This window comes from Polyergus mexicanus, unplaced genomic scaffold (genome assembly GCF_030449975.1).
Source record: "Polyergus mexicanus isolate NDT 795.1 unplaced genomic scaffold, iyPolMexi1.0 SCAF_2, whole genome shotgun sequence".
NCBI lineage: Eukaryota > Metazoa > Arthropoda > Insecta > Hymenoptera > Formicidae > Polyergus > Polyergus mexicanus.
In genome coordinates, this window is record NW_027223322.1 from 12955830 (window position 1) to 12968423 (window position 12594).

Sequence of the window (12594 nt, forward strand, 5' to 3'; positions counted from 1 at the left end):
AAGAGAAGGGAAAACGGACGGTGGAACTCGTGTCGCTTCGAGAGTCCCCTACTTTGCCGTGTCGTCCGCGCACGCTGTCCTCCGTGGTTGCCGTGATCCACGCCTTCCATTTTCTCCCATTGGCTCGATCTGTCCCCAGAGTTCTGGTGACACACGCCTCTCCCCATCGTTCTCCAGGAATCAGCCACGGCGCGGGAGATCGCCGCTGGTTCTCCTGTTACGAGGTGCAGCGGAGAGCGGTCGCGCGAGGATGTCCTTAGGTGCGTCCGTTCGAGGATTGATCAGCCGCCACGGGGCTGGGCGTGTACGCTATCGCCGATGCGACGGAAATATAGATCCGTACCCTGACGAGAACACATCTCGATTCTACACATTCGCGCAATTTTGCTCAGCACACACCGGAATGTTACATCTTTGAACCTGAGAAAAATCAATGACCAGCATCCTTCGCTACGAGATTTGTAGTCATCGTTCGAACTACTGTTGTCAATCTAAATCGAATTATTTCTATAGCCAGAGTACTTGGATACCAATCTACCCAAATATCCGATGATGTCCGTTTATCTTGGATCTTATCCGAATATTCTGATATTTAAAATTACCCAACATATACACATATACCAATATATTATTATACACTTTAAGCAATAGCTTTGTAATTTGTAGGTGCAAATTATTAAACATTTTATGTTGTCCACACGAATAATTGTTCGTTTCGATATAATTAATCGAGTATTGAGAATGGAAAAATTTCTAGTTAAATTAGACGGCATTTTTCAACTAATCGATTCTGCTCAACAAAAATATTGAATGAGATGAGAAAACCCTCTTTTAACTCATTGCTATCAAAATGAAAAGTGAAAACATCAACATAAGACGAAAAACGATCGCTACGATATAAATACGCAATCGATCTATGCGCTTATTTTTCTTTCTACTGTATCGTTCGGAACAGGCTGCCCCTGCCTAAACTGCCGAACAAACAGCTGGGAAGCAGCGCGATTCGATTGCGTAACCGGCGACTATATTCCGCTTGATCGTAAAACGTAATCGTTATTGCTCCAAACGTGGGTCGACGATGGCTGTACAGAGAGAGGGGGTGCATTATCTTGCAGAAATTGATAGTTCAGAGTCACGCGGATGTCGCGAGTGATTTTTAAATCCCGATATGTCCGTTGAGATCGCAAAACCGTGAACGATGGTACAGTATGGCGTATCTAGAGTCCGAGCATAACAGCCATTAGAAACGTCAAAACAAGTCTTCATCTCGCGTGTACAATCGGTTTATCGAGCTCCAATTTTGATCTACCATACATGTATACACATATTATATAATATATTATATATATGTATATGTTACTATTATTTGCTCCTCGCGATATAAATTGCTGATTTTCTTAATTCTGAAGAAAGTTTATCTATCCAAAGATATTTTGCTTTTCTATGGACACCTTGTGCTATTTTACTTCCGAAATTCTTTATTCTCTTTTAATAACTTTTACGAAACATATTTTAAAATCTATAAATACTATCGTATATCTTTCATGTTTCGATAAAAGAATCGAAGACTTTCCCCCTTTGATCGTTTTTTTATATTATAAACTTGAATCGAACGGTCTGAATCGATCATTGATACGATACGGAGCGCCGAAATCTAGTCTGATTCACTCGATATAATTAAACATGCGTTCTCGGAGTTAGTCATTCAGGCCGATTCTTATCGAGCGTTGCCTCGATAACACGCGCGGTTCTCGACTGTCCATCCGGCAGAAAGGTCGCGAGACGAGCGTGCAGGCGAAGCGAAGGCAACGACGGCTTTGTCTCGTTACGTTCACGTCGGCAGCAAGAGAGGAGAACGAGGAGTCAGCGAGGATGATCTGAACGCGGCCCGAGCTGAAGATGGAGGCACGATAACGACGACGGAAATTGAATTCTCTCACCAGTCATCCCGCTGCGAAGTGAGTGCATGCACACACGCATCGATTCGCCCCGCGAGTCGTATAACCCGAGTATCGACGGGCTGTTCGTCGAGAAAGAGAGAGAGAGAGAAAAGAGAAAGAGATGGGAGAGTCCACGGTTCCGTCCTTCCTGCTCCTTTTGTCTCGGCAACGCAATACGGTTGGGTGCACGTATAGGCTACTTGGAAAGGGCGAAGCTCGGAACGGCTCTACGCTACGTACCTGCGGCATCAACGCCGTCATTTTACCTGCCATGAGAGACAAAACAAGGAGAGAGAAGCCTACAAAGCCTCGTTCCGAAAAATTCTATTCGCGTGACGGTTATGAGCCAAGAACTACATCGATGATAGGAAATATGCGTATATATTGAGATATTAAAAATAGATTAGAATAATCGCGGAATATTTTGCAATCGTTAATCTCCTAATATTCTTGTAATGTCCAACAATGGAGAATTTGCCTCGTGATGATTCGCGATAATAAGTCCGACAATTCATTTTTCATTCACTTTTTATTATACAATATATTCGTCGCAAATATATCGACAAATATATAAAGAAAGAAAAATATTGAATTCTAATTATCAAATTCTCGTGTAAAAAAAAAATATATATATATATATATATTAAATTTTGAAAAATTATAATAATTACAAATGTGATTGCAAGCGCAACAATTCGTGTTCTATTTTTAGCCAAATATTATACATATATGATAAGATTTTGTAGATATAATCAGTATATAAACTTAATACACACATAATACAGTCATTCAAGTCGTAAATGTAACAATAACGTGGGTGGTAATAATTAATGATATTAATAAATTGAAATTCTGGATATGCTAAGAAAATGCGTAATAACGTATGGATTTATTTTTACACATTGTATTAATATCCTCATTATGACTTTCACGACATTAAAACGTGCTTGTAAACACATGCTTTAAAATTACTCTCGAATGTTATAAGATTATTTCCAAATTATTTATATGTATAGATACGAATATGCTTCTTTAAATGTTCAAATAATATTTTTATAAAAAATATAGTAAAAAAAATTTTGAAATAAACTTTAAATGAATAGAAATCATCAGTGGATTAAAATATTAATAGGCATTAATTATAAGGTCACCTTATATGGTACATGAGAATTACGAAGAACATAAATAATACATATGTAAACACATTTCTTTTTTAATATATTAAACGTGTCTTCCACAAATTGACTTTCAAGAAAACGCTCGAAACTACATCGACGTTATAATCGCGTGTGTGAGTAACTAAAATGTACGAGGTAAATCTGTATGAATAAAATTAAACTCAGATATAAATCTTGAAACTTGTATACGATAAAAGAGTCGACGACGGCTGAAAGTTGTGGAAAAAAAAAAAGTATCGGTACATTTTCTGTTTTAATTTTTTTCTATCCGCGTACTGAGAGTTCGGGCAATCAGGGAAGCTCGTTGCTCGTTCGAGGCGAGCCTTTTTTGGAATTAGGGATACGATAACGTGAGAAGGATGCGACGAGAATACGGGAAGAAAGCCCGGAACGCCAACAAGACGCGACGCGACTTCGCGAGACGATGAAATCCGAGTTTCCTATTGGATTGAGAATTGAAACGACTATGATTATTGGCTAACGATCGAGTCCGCGTGGAGTATTTAGGTCACGATGAGAAATTCGCGCGGATTATTCAGTGACGATCTTTAAGGTTGCACGTGTGTTTTATTGTCTCCCTGCACTAGTTGCCGTATAACGCCCATGTTCCGGTTAGTAAAATCGTATCTAGGAGCATGTCCACAATCGACGTTACGATAATTTATGGCTCAAATAAATGCCCGATCTCGGTGTACGAGCATGTACAGGTATCAATTTACATGACGCAACGGATATGTAACCTGATATATCGGGTGGCGGCGATACAGGCAGACCCGCGCCCGGCGGTTCTCATTGAAACTATCGGCGCGAGCAACGCAAAGTAACGACGGAGAAAAAGAATCGACGCGACGTACGTTTATACACACATATACGCAGAAAAAAAAGCGCGTGAAATTTAAATTCAGTGACAATAAAATCATCGATATATAATATATTAGAATACCGAGATGCATTAACGTAATTTATCGCGAGCAACGCTCTTAACGTTATAACAAACCCATGTGTACCATGAAACATGAGATTCGTGGATAACCGAATTTGCAATATTGTATTGATTCGTTCCGAATTGAATGATGAATTCTATACCTAAACTAGTGCAATCTCGATTTTACAGGAGATTTATAGTCTAGTGCGTATTTAATTGAATAAAATATATTTTCAAGATCGATGATGCTGTCCGTTTCAAGGCAATTTTCAAATTTTTAATCATCGCGTTCGTTTTGCCAAACAATTTGATACTTGAATAATATCAATAGCGACAAATTTAAAAAAATCTCCGTGGTGGGATATATATGTACGTAAACTTGAAATTTTAAGTCAATTAAATCTAAATGATTAAAAAAAAAAAGGTACGAATTGCGTAATTATGTGCGATTAAAAACCGCGATAAAACACGCGATTCTGAGATAGCCATCTTTATCTTTTCAAATAACGGTTTCGAGAAATATCCCGATTATTTCGTCCCGAAAACTTGTCGTTATATACTTAGAACTCCATAAAATACGGAAATGCTATTCTTTACCGTAACGAGACGACGCTCCCGACGATCTCACAAAAGATGAACTCTACTTCGTGGAAACTGTCGGTCGGCGGTGGCGGAGGCGGCATCGATGTAGTCGCTCGCGAAAGGCGGGAGGCGGCTGAAGTAGTCTGTAGATGGATAGGTTAGGTAGAGAAAGAGATATATATATATATATATATATATCAACGCTCGGTCGCGTTCGGGCGGCTTCGTGCGTTTCCGCCGACTGGTGGTGGCCGCCTCGCGCCGCGCGCCGCGCGCCACCACCAAGAGTTCCACGCTGCGTGAAACGAAACTCGTACGTACGCGATCAGCTCGACCGAGGCCGCCGGTCTTCCTTTGCGTATCGGGCCCCGTTGCGTGTTTCGCGCCGCGGACGACAACGTCTCTCCTCGCCTCGCGATAATAGCGCGGCGGTTGTGTTCGCGACGATCCCGCGACAACGGTGGTGCGTTATACACGGTGTGTAACCAACGGCTCGCGAGAGTCGGCGGACAGTGCACGTAGGTACGCGCGCGTTACACACATATTCATCCGCGTCGCGCAAGGGCGCGAAACCGTCCGAGTCCGGTACTTAACGCGATTCCGTGCGGGAGATCCGCGATGCGTTCCCGAGGCAGTGTACCGTGAAGAGTTCTCGCTCCGGTAGTAGCGGGTAGCGGACGAGAAGGCGCGCCAATCGCGCGCGTCCCGTGTTCGCGTGGTGCTTCACGCTGCTTCACGCTCGACGGTTTGTCGCAGAAGAGGAGAGGGAGGCAGAGGAGGAGGACGCGGTGGTGGAGGAGAAGGTGGTGGTGGACAAGCGAGGGTGAGAGAGAGTCGACGAGGGAGAGAGGAGCGCGATTGGAGAAATTCAGGCTATTGGCAGAGTGTGACATATCTTTTTTTGCTTCTCTCGTTTTCCACGAAGTTGCCCGCGGTTCGACTCGCTTCGAATCGAAGACGGAGGCTCGCCGCCGGCAGCAGGAGCCAGGTAACGATCCGACTTGAGAGAAAATCGGAATCGTAGGCGGGGCCTAAGGTCGGTGGACACGTGACACGGAAACTTGTCCTCCCTTCCACGCGACCGAAATCCACGCGTTCACGGACGACGCCCCGTCCTCGGGAGACGACCCGCACGCGTGTGCGCGCGCGTGTGCGTAGCGCGTTTCCACGCGGAAATTTCCTCCAGGTTAAACAATCCCACGATACAGGAAAAGACGAATGTCTCGGAACTACGTCAGCTATATGCGCTTACAGCACGATTCGAATGCACACCTCGACGTTGACAGAATTCTCTCGTACTTATGCGAAGGATGCGATTTTAGGGGCAGGAATACAGTGCTCTTATTCTCCTCCGAAACGCGAAAATTCAAGGCCGGCGCCGTTCTATAATCTACACGATTCCTGCATCTGAATAATGCGCATTCCATGCCGCCAATTATCATTCGTGCACGACGGTGTCTTCCGCCTCGCGTCCCTCGCGCAATTTCACGATTAACCGACAGCCGCCGACGATCAACGACACAATTATCAACAACGATACCACGGGCCCGACGACCGTTCGATCGACTCGCGAGACGATGACGCCGTCGTGGTTGTTGGAGAAACGCCGCCGTTGCGTCGACGCGTGAATCCCCGAGGATGCAGCAAGCCAGCGTGGGTGGCTGCGACGAAGACTCCGGCGCGACGAGTCCGCCGATCAGTTTCGCGATCAAGAGCGAGCCCGTCGTGGACAGGAACGACGGCGTGAGGATTAAGATCGAGATGCCCGAGCCGACGGAGGCCGGCGTCGAGGTGAAAGGCGAGCCTCGGGAGGATTATCAGCGGCACCCGAACAATCATAATTATCGCTACAACGACAAGAAGCCGGGATACGTCCCGGACGTTCTCGGACAGTGCCAGCCGCCGGGATATCGTCCCGTAGGATTGCCCAACTCTTTCGGTTTTCCTCCCTTCTACGGGCATCATCATCATCCAGCACCATCCATGATGCCGGCGGCGTCGTCGTCGTCGTCGTCGTCGTCGTTATCGTTATCGTCGTTCCCGACCGGACATCCTTCCCCGGATGGGCCGATCGGTAAAATCGCCGACGGTCACGAGCGGACCGTGTCGCACGTCGAACGGCACGCCGCCTACGGCAGGATGCCGCCGATACCTAACGACGGCTTCCTGCAGGAGCATCATCACCGCTTCGACGCAGGCGACTTTCAACACGCCAACGCCGCAATGCCGTACCCGGGTTTCCGGCCCACCTTGCGCTCGTCGTACGGCAGTCATCATCATCATCATCATCACCATCATCATCATCGGAACAACAGCGCGTATAACAGAAGCGGCCACTATCATCCGGCCAGGCAGCGTAAGTGGAGCAGCGCTGCGTTCCGAGGACTGCACCCGCCGATGCCGGTGAGTTTTTCCATTTATTTTCTCCTTTCGAGAGTCGGTTACGCTTCGCGATTTATATCTCGTTCTTAAATATGGCAAAAGATTCGCTACGATCTTTACGAGAGCATAGAATCGAAAGATGATTTTCATTCTAGCGTTTCGATTGAAAATATAAAAAATTCAAATTATAGTTGCTTAATTATAAATATTTGAAAATAGAATTCACATGGCGATGTTATGTATTTTCTCTCTTATTATCGTTATCTATCATATAACGATAGTACTTGAGAATATACAATTTAATCTCTATGGTAATCGACAGCGGTCGTAAAGAAGACCGTCTATTCTTGCGTCTTAAAGTCATGAATGTTAAAGAGATTGTTGAGCTGTTCCCACATCTGATAATTCGCAGCCTTTCATCGTTTAAGAGCTTTTTCCGTTTAGCAGAAACTGAATATAACGAATCATTGAAATTACGTCGTGTATTTTTTTCAAGATTGCGAAAAGAGAAATTGCTTCGATCTCTCGATACATTAGTCATGTACCTTGTATTGGATTATGCGGTTATTCGGAACGGTGTGGCACTTATTAAAGGAACAATACCCCTGTGACGAAAGCGAGAATATCGCGTGTTCGCCGTGATCGCGCGATAAGATCGGTAATCGGAGAATGGAGATAATATCGACGATGACGACGACGTAGGCAGCGGCAGAAATTTCATTTCCCCCCCTCCCTCCCCCCGGCCGACGCGTATACGTATCATCGCCGAGAGGAGGGTAAAGATATCCGGACACGCAACGAGCATCTTGCGTATCTTCTGTTTCGTGCGAGCGACGCATTATTGTGTATCCGCGCGCGCGATCGTAAATCGTCGAAATTTCTTAATCCTCCGTATACACCACGTCGATCCGTATACGATGTTATACCGGTCTATCCGGTACGGATGAAACAAATAAAAATTAATAATCCTGATTTTTGCGATTTCCGAAATGTTACTCGCCATGTTTCTCTATTGATTTCATCGATATCTAAAATATACAAATGATGAAAAATGGCTAGCATACACACATATTTATTACTAAAACATACACATACAGGGTGTCCCAGATCGATCGCACCCCCCATCTACTAATAGCAGATTCTTAAAATTATTTAGAGATGAGATTTTTCCTCAGCGAAAATATTGAAGGAGATTGTTGTTTTTTGCAAGTTTCCAATTTTTTTCCTCATATATCTGTATATGTTTGTAACTAAACCTGAAATTAAAATTCTCTATCTCTATTAAAGTACTCTATCTGAAATTGATTAAAGCATGTAGTTTTTTAACTCTTTATAAAGTTTAATTTACAAAATATCCTTCTTTTTGAATCGCTTATAATACGGAAATTATTGATACCTCGAGATATTTTTTCTCAGCAAAAATCTGCCATTAGCAGATGGTGCGGTGAGTCTGGGTCACCCTATATATATTAAAATCATAAATTATCAAATTATTGTATTATATTTTACTGTCTTTTTGTGGCCTAAGAGTAATCGATTCATATATCTAGTTTGTATACAATGAAGGAGATAATTAGTTATCTTTCTCGTTTCCTCTCTTTTGAAAATATATTTTTTGAATAGCAATATTTTCCTCGATTAAAAATTGCATTGCTAATATGAATCACGGTATATAATACATATGGAGAAAAAAAACTACGAGCGAAAAAAGTACATGTAGAAAATAAAAGAATTCTGTGTAACATGAAATCTGACGTAATTAAATTATCACATCGTATTATCATTGCGCAGTAAAGATGTAGATGTATCGTAAAGATGGGGACTGTGGCGTTAATCTCTCTCTTCTCAGTACTATAATAACAAATCGGCATTACGTTTATTACGATAAATATCAACGAAAACAATTTTATTTTTTATCAATATTTTAATGAAATTGCTGATTTTTTAATATCAAGACGCGTAGCAAAGTAATACGTCAGAACTGTTTTTTACATCGTATTTTAATAATGGAATAAATATAATTTTACTTTTATATCAGTCATGAAATAACGTATAGCCAGTAAAACTTATTTATCCTGTGTTTTGACATCATTTTATTACCTCGATAACAGAAGACTTGAGGATAAATTAAAGGTGATATATATTATACCACCGCTCTCGCTTCCCACGATTTTTCGCTACCGTAAGACATTGTGTACGGGACTGCAATTGAAATTGCCGGGCCGGAATGAAGGTTTAATGAAATCGGACGAGACGTCGCGATCGCCCGGCCAAAAATTGCGCCCTGGCCGAAATTACAGTGATTACACGCATCGCGGCTGTGGTTCTGCCGCTCGGGGGAGGACCCTTTCGCCGTTCCTCGAAATGAAACTCTCCTCTTCCTCCTCCTCCTCCTCCCCCCCCTCCCCCGCCCTTTTTTTCCGGCTCGTGGAGTGATACACAGGACTCATTGAGAGTTCGACCAATTTATAAACGCGGGAAAACGCGGGCGCGCGGCTGAGATGGCGGATGGGTCGGTTCGTTCAACGATTACCGTAACGCCGCGCTCGTAAAACAGATGCGCGTGCCCGGCGTTCATTATGTGACGTAATCTGCCGTTTCTTATAATTTATCGCTGACCGAGGGAGCGAGCGCGAGCGAGTGAGCGAACAAAACGAGGGGTGGGCGGAGGAGGAGGAGGGCGGGGGGGAGGGGGGGGGATAATATAACAGGATCGTTCGAAATTTCAGTTAAGCGGCCGCATTAATTTACGAGGCGACGATTAGCTCGTCGAACTTGCCGATTTAGCCTCGCAGTTTTCGACGAGGGGTCGGATTAGGGCGCGCATACCGACCTGGTATGCTTCCTTCGCTTTATGGCACTTTCGTCGCGTTTCCAAATTTATGACGCGCGAACGATTCAACTAGTGGCTTTGCGCGAAACGATAGATTTCGGGCGTAACGAGCCGATTCGAGCGGATTTCGCTCGTGTTTGTTATAGGAATCGATGTATATGTAGAGGAGTTTAACGCTTAAAGAGTTTCACACGAACGATCTTATCAGCGATCGTAAGGATCGGCGTCGATTGCCTAGGCGTGACTCGCTTTCCACGAGAGATCTATCGCTTGTTCACTCGCGGAAAGTATGAGAAATGCATTAGCTTTGGATATCACGCGGTGAAACGTTCGGCGAGAAATACTTGCTTGACGATCTTAATTTATGCCGATATTATGATTGTGTTTAATTGCGTTTATTTTCAAATTTGGTATGCATTACCGTTATAAGGTAATTTTTTTTTTTTTTTTTTTTAAATTAAATTATATATTATATATTTATAAATTATATATATTAACGATATATGAGATAGATTGAATATCTTCAATTATATATGTATATAATAATATATTATGTACGATATAAAATAGATTAAATATGATAATGCTTTTTTAAATATTCTTTTCTTTTTGCTGAAAAATCCAATCTTATAAAAATTTCTGACGAAAAGAATATTTGATAAAGTTATAGCCATCGCAGCACTAAAGTTTTAGAAATATATATAAATATTTGATTTTAATTTAAATATTATCTATGATACTTGTATATAGAGAAAGCTCTTTATTCTATTCTATACTTGAATGTAAAGGAATTCACATATAACAAGACGATTCACGGTGCTCCAGAAACGCGTGTTCAGGCACTTGCGATATCGGCGTGATCGTTCCAAAACGGGGCGACCGAACTAGGCGCGAGAGCTATCTTCGCGTTTACTGCATCCGGGCCAAAAGTGCGCCGCTGCAACTCGCTCCCTCATCAGCATACCGTTTCGTCCCGCTTAACGACCGCGTTCATCTTCCGCTGGTACGCACCTGTATCGAGATAACGCTCAGTAATGTACGATCGTAACGAATAAGGGCATTGAATCGCCGCCGATCCCTTCGGCTCCGTTTTTCACCGCGCGCGCGCGCGCGCTCCCGATCTTACGACGGAGTCGCGTCGGCTTGCAAACCCGAAGGCGCGAATCAGTCTATAAATTTTGTAACCGGGAAGTCGTGCACCTGCGTACTTTTCAGACCAAGCAAAATGATCAGTGTCGCGATAGCGTGGGACATTCCCTATTTTCTTGCTTGCTGTTTATCGCGAATAGCGACGCCGATTCATTTCTGAGAATGGGATTTAGTTCCGTTATATGTCTTGAAATTTCGAAGAAAATTATTACTCTCGGGATACGCACGCGCGATGTAAAAGAATCGTGATATTAATTTTTGTAATTTACAAAATATTTTACCGTTTCGATGCATGGGTCATATAAGTCTCAACATTGTATATAAAATGACATCAATGCTGATGGCGACAATTATTTCTTGATTGCATTGTAAAGATAATAAATACTTCCTCGATATGCTAGAATATAATCGTAAATTATTTCACAATCGTAGCCATATGAAGAAAAACTAGTTTAATAAGTAGTCTTGATAATTTATCATCGAGTAATTTTTATTCGAGTCATTTCCTTCATTATACTACTAGCAAAAACTGCATTATTACATCTGCCACTGTATGTGATGACATTCATCATATCAACAGCAAACATATGCGCGTATAATCTACAGTCACGTAACATTTACTAATAGATACAATATTACAGAAATATGTAGAAAATATATACGTGTATATATATATGAAGAGAAGATTATAAATAATACTGTTCATAAATTTTAGATTATATATTTTTTACTATAATATTACGATCTTATTTTATTTATATTCTTGGTTAAATAATAAAATAATCCCGACGTTTTTTTTGTTTTTGTTTTTTTTAACATTGTGAAGATCAGACTAATGAGAATAAGTTAAAAGAAAGATACATAGACGGTATAATTTTTCATCGTAGATTTGCCATACACAATTTGGTAGCAGACATTTTTTTTTCTAAAATAAAAAATTATCCGTGTAATTATTTTTTTAACCTATACGTGAAAATTTATGCATAAAAATATTTTTTATGCAAATATACTTGGAAAGTCATTTGTTACATGAAAAAATATAAATACGTTATGACGTGTACGCTATTCTATAAATATAGATACAAAAATTCGATCGAGAAACTTCATCCTCATTCTCACAAGCAAATATATTCCGTCGCGTGGCACGAATGTACCATATATCGCGCATAATTTTTACGTTTTGTTGTTCATCGATTATTCAATATATAATCTTGCCGACATGTCTATACATCAGGTTAAACGCGAAACCGCGTCAATTTGCGAATAACGTCGCGCGCGACCACGTTGCGGACGGACATAAAAGGAAAAAAAAAAAAGGGTGGAAGGGCAACGAGACAAGATCCAGCGGGACCACACGAGGAAAAGAAAGGAATACGTTTGCACGCCTCCAATATCGGAGGGGCCCGCAAGACGCCCCGAAGCGGTTCCGCTCGCCAGATGCGTGCGCGAGCCGGACACGCCGATGCATTTTTCTACCTGAAGGGCGTCCAATTGAGCGCAACACATGGCGCTGCGGCTGCGCCGACAACGTGGGCCCGGCTTCGAGTCCCCGCGCACCGATTCGTCTCGTATCGTCGAGGAAACGAGCCGTCGTCGGGCGTTTGA

The 12594-nt window shown here is 42.4% G+C and overlaps 1 protein-coding gene and 1 long non-coding RNA gene across 8 annotated transcripts in view; one reads left to right on the forward strand and one right to left on the reverse strand.

Annotated features, from left to right (window-relative positions):
• LOC138942439 (uncharacterized) overlaps nt 1–4701 on the reverse strand; it is a 78351-nt gene extending 73650 nt beyond the window's left edge. The window contains exon 1 of the long non-coding RNA XR_011448319.1: nt 4641–4701. This is a non-coding gene — a long non-coding RNA (uncharacterized lncRNA). The remainder of the gene's footprint in view (nt 1–4640) is intronic.
• Nucleotides 4702–5400: 699 nt separating this feature from the next.
• LOC138940713 (uncharacterized) overlaps nt 5401–12594 on the forward strand; it is a 171235-nt gene continuing 164041 nt past the window's right edge. For all 7 annotated transcript variants that reach the window (XR_011448038.1, XM_070309881.1, XM_070309890.1 and 4 more), the window contains exon 1: nt 5401–7028. Coding sequence is in view for 6 of the 7 variants with exons in the window: in XM_070309881.1 (XP_070165982.1) it covers nt 6264–7028 (765 nt within the window). In the remaining variant the exon portion in view is untranslated. The remainder of the gene's footprint in view (nt 7029–12594) is intronic.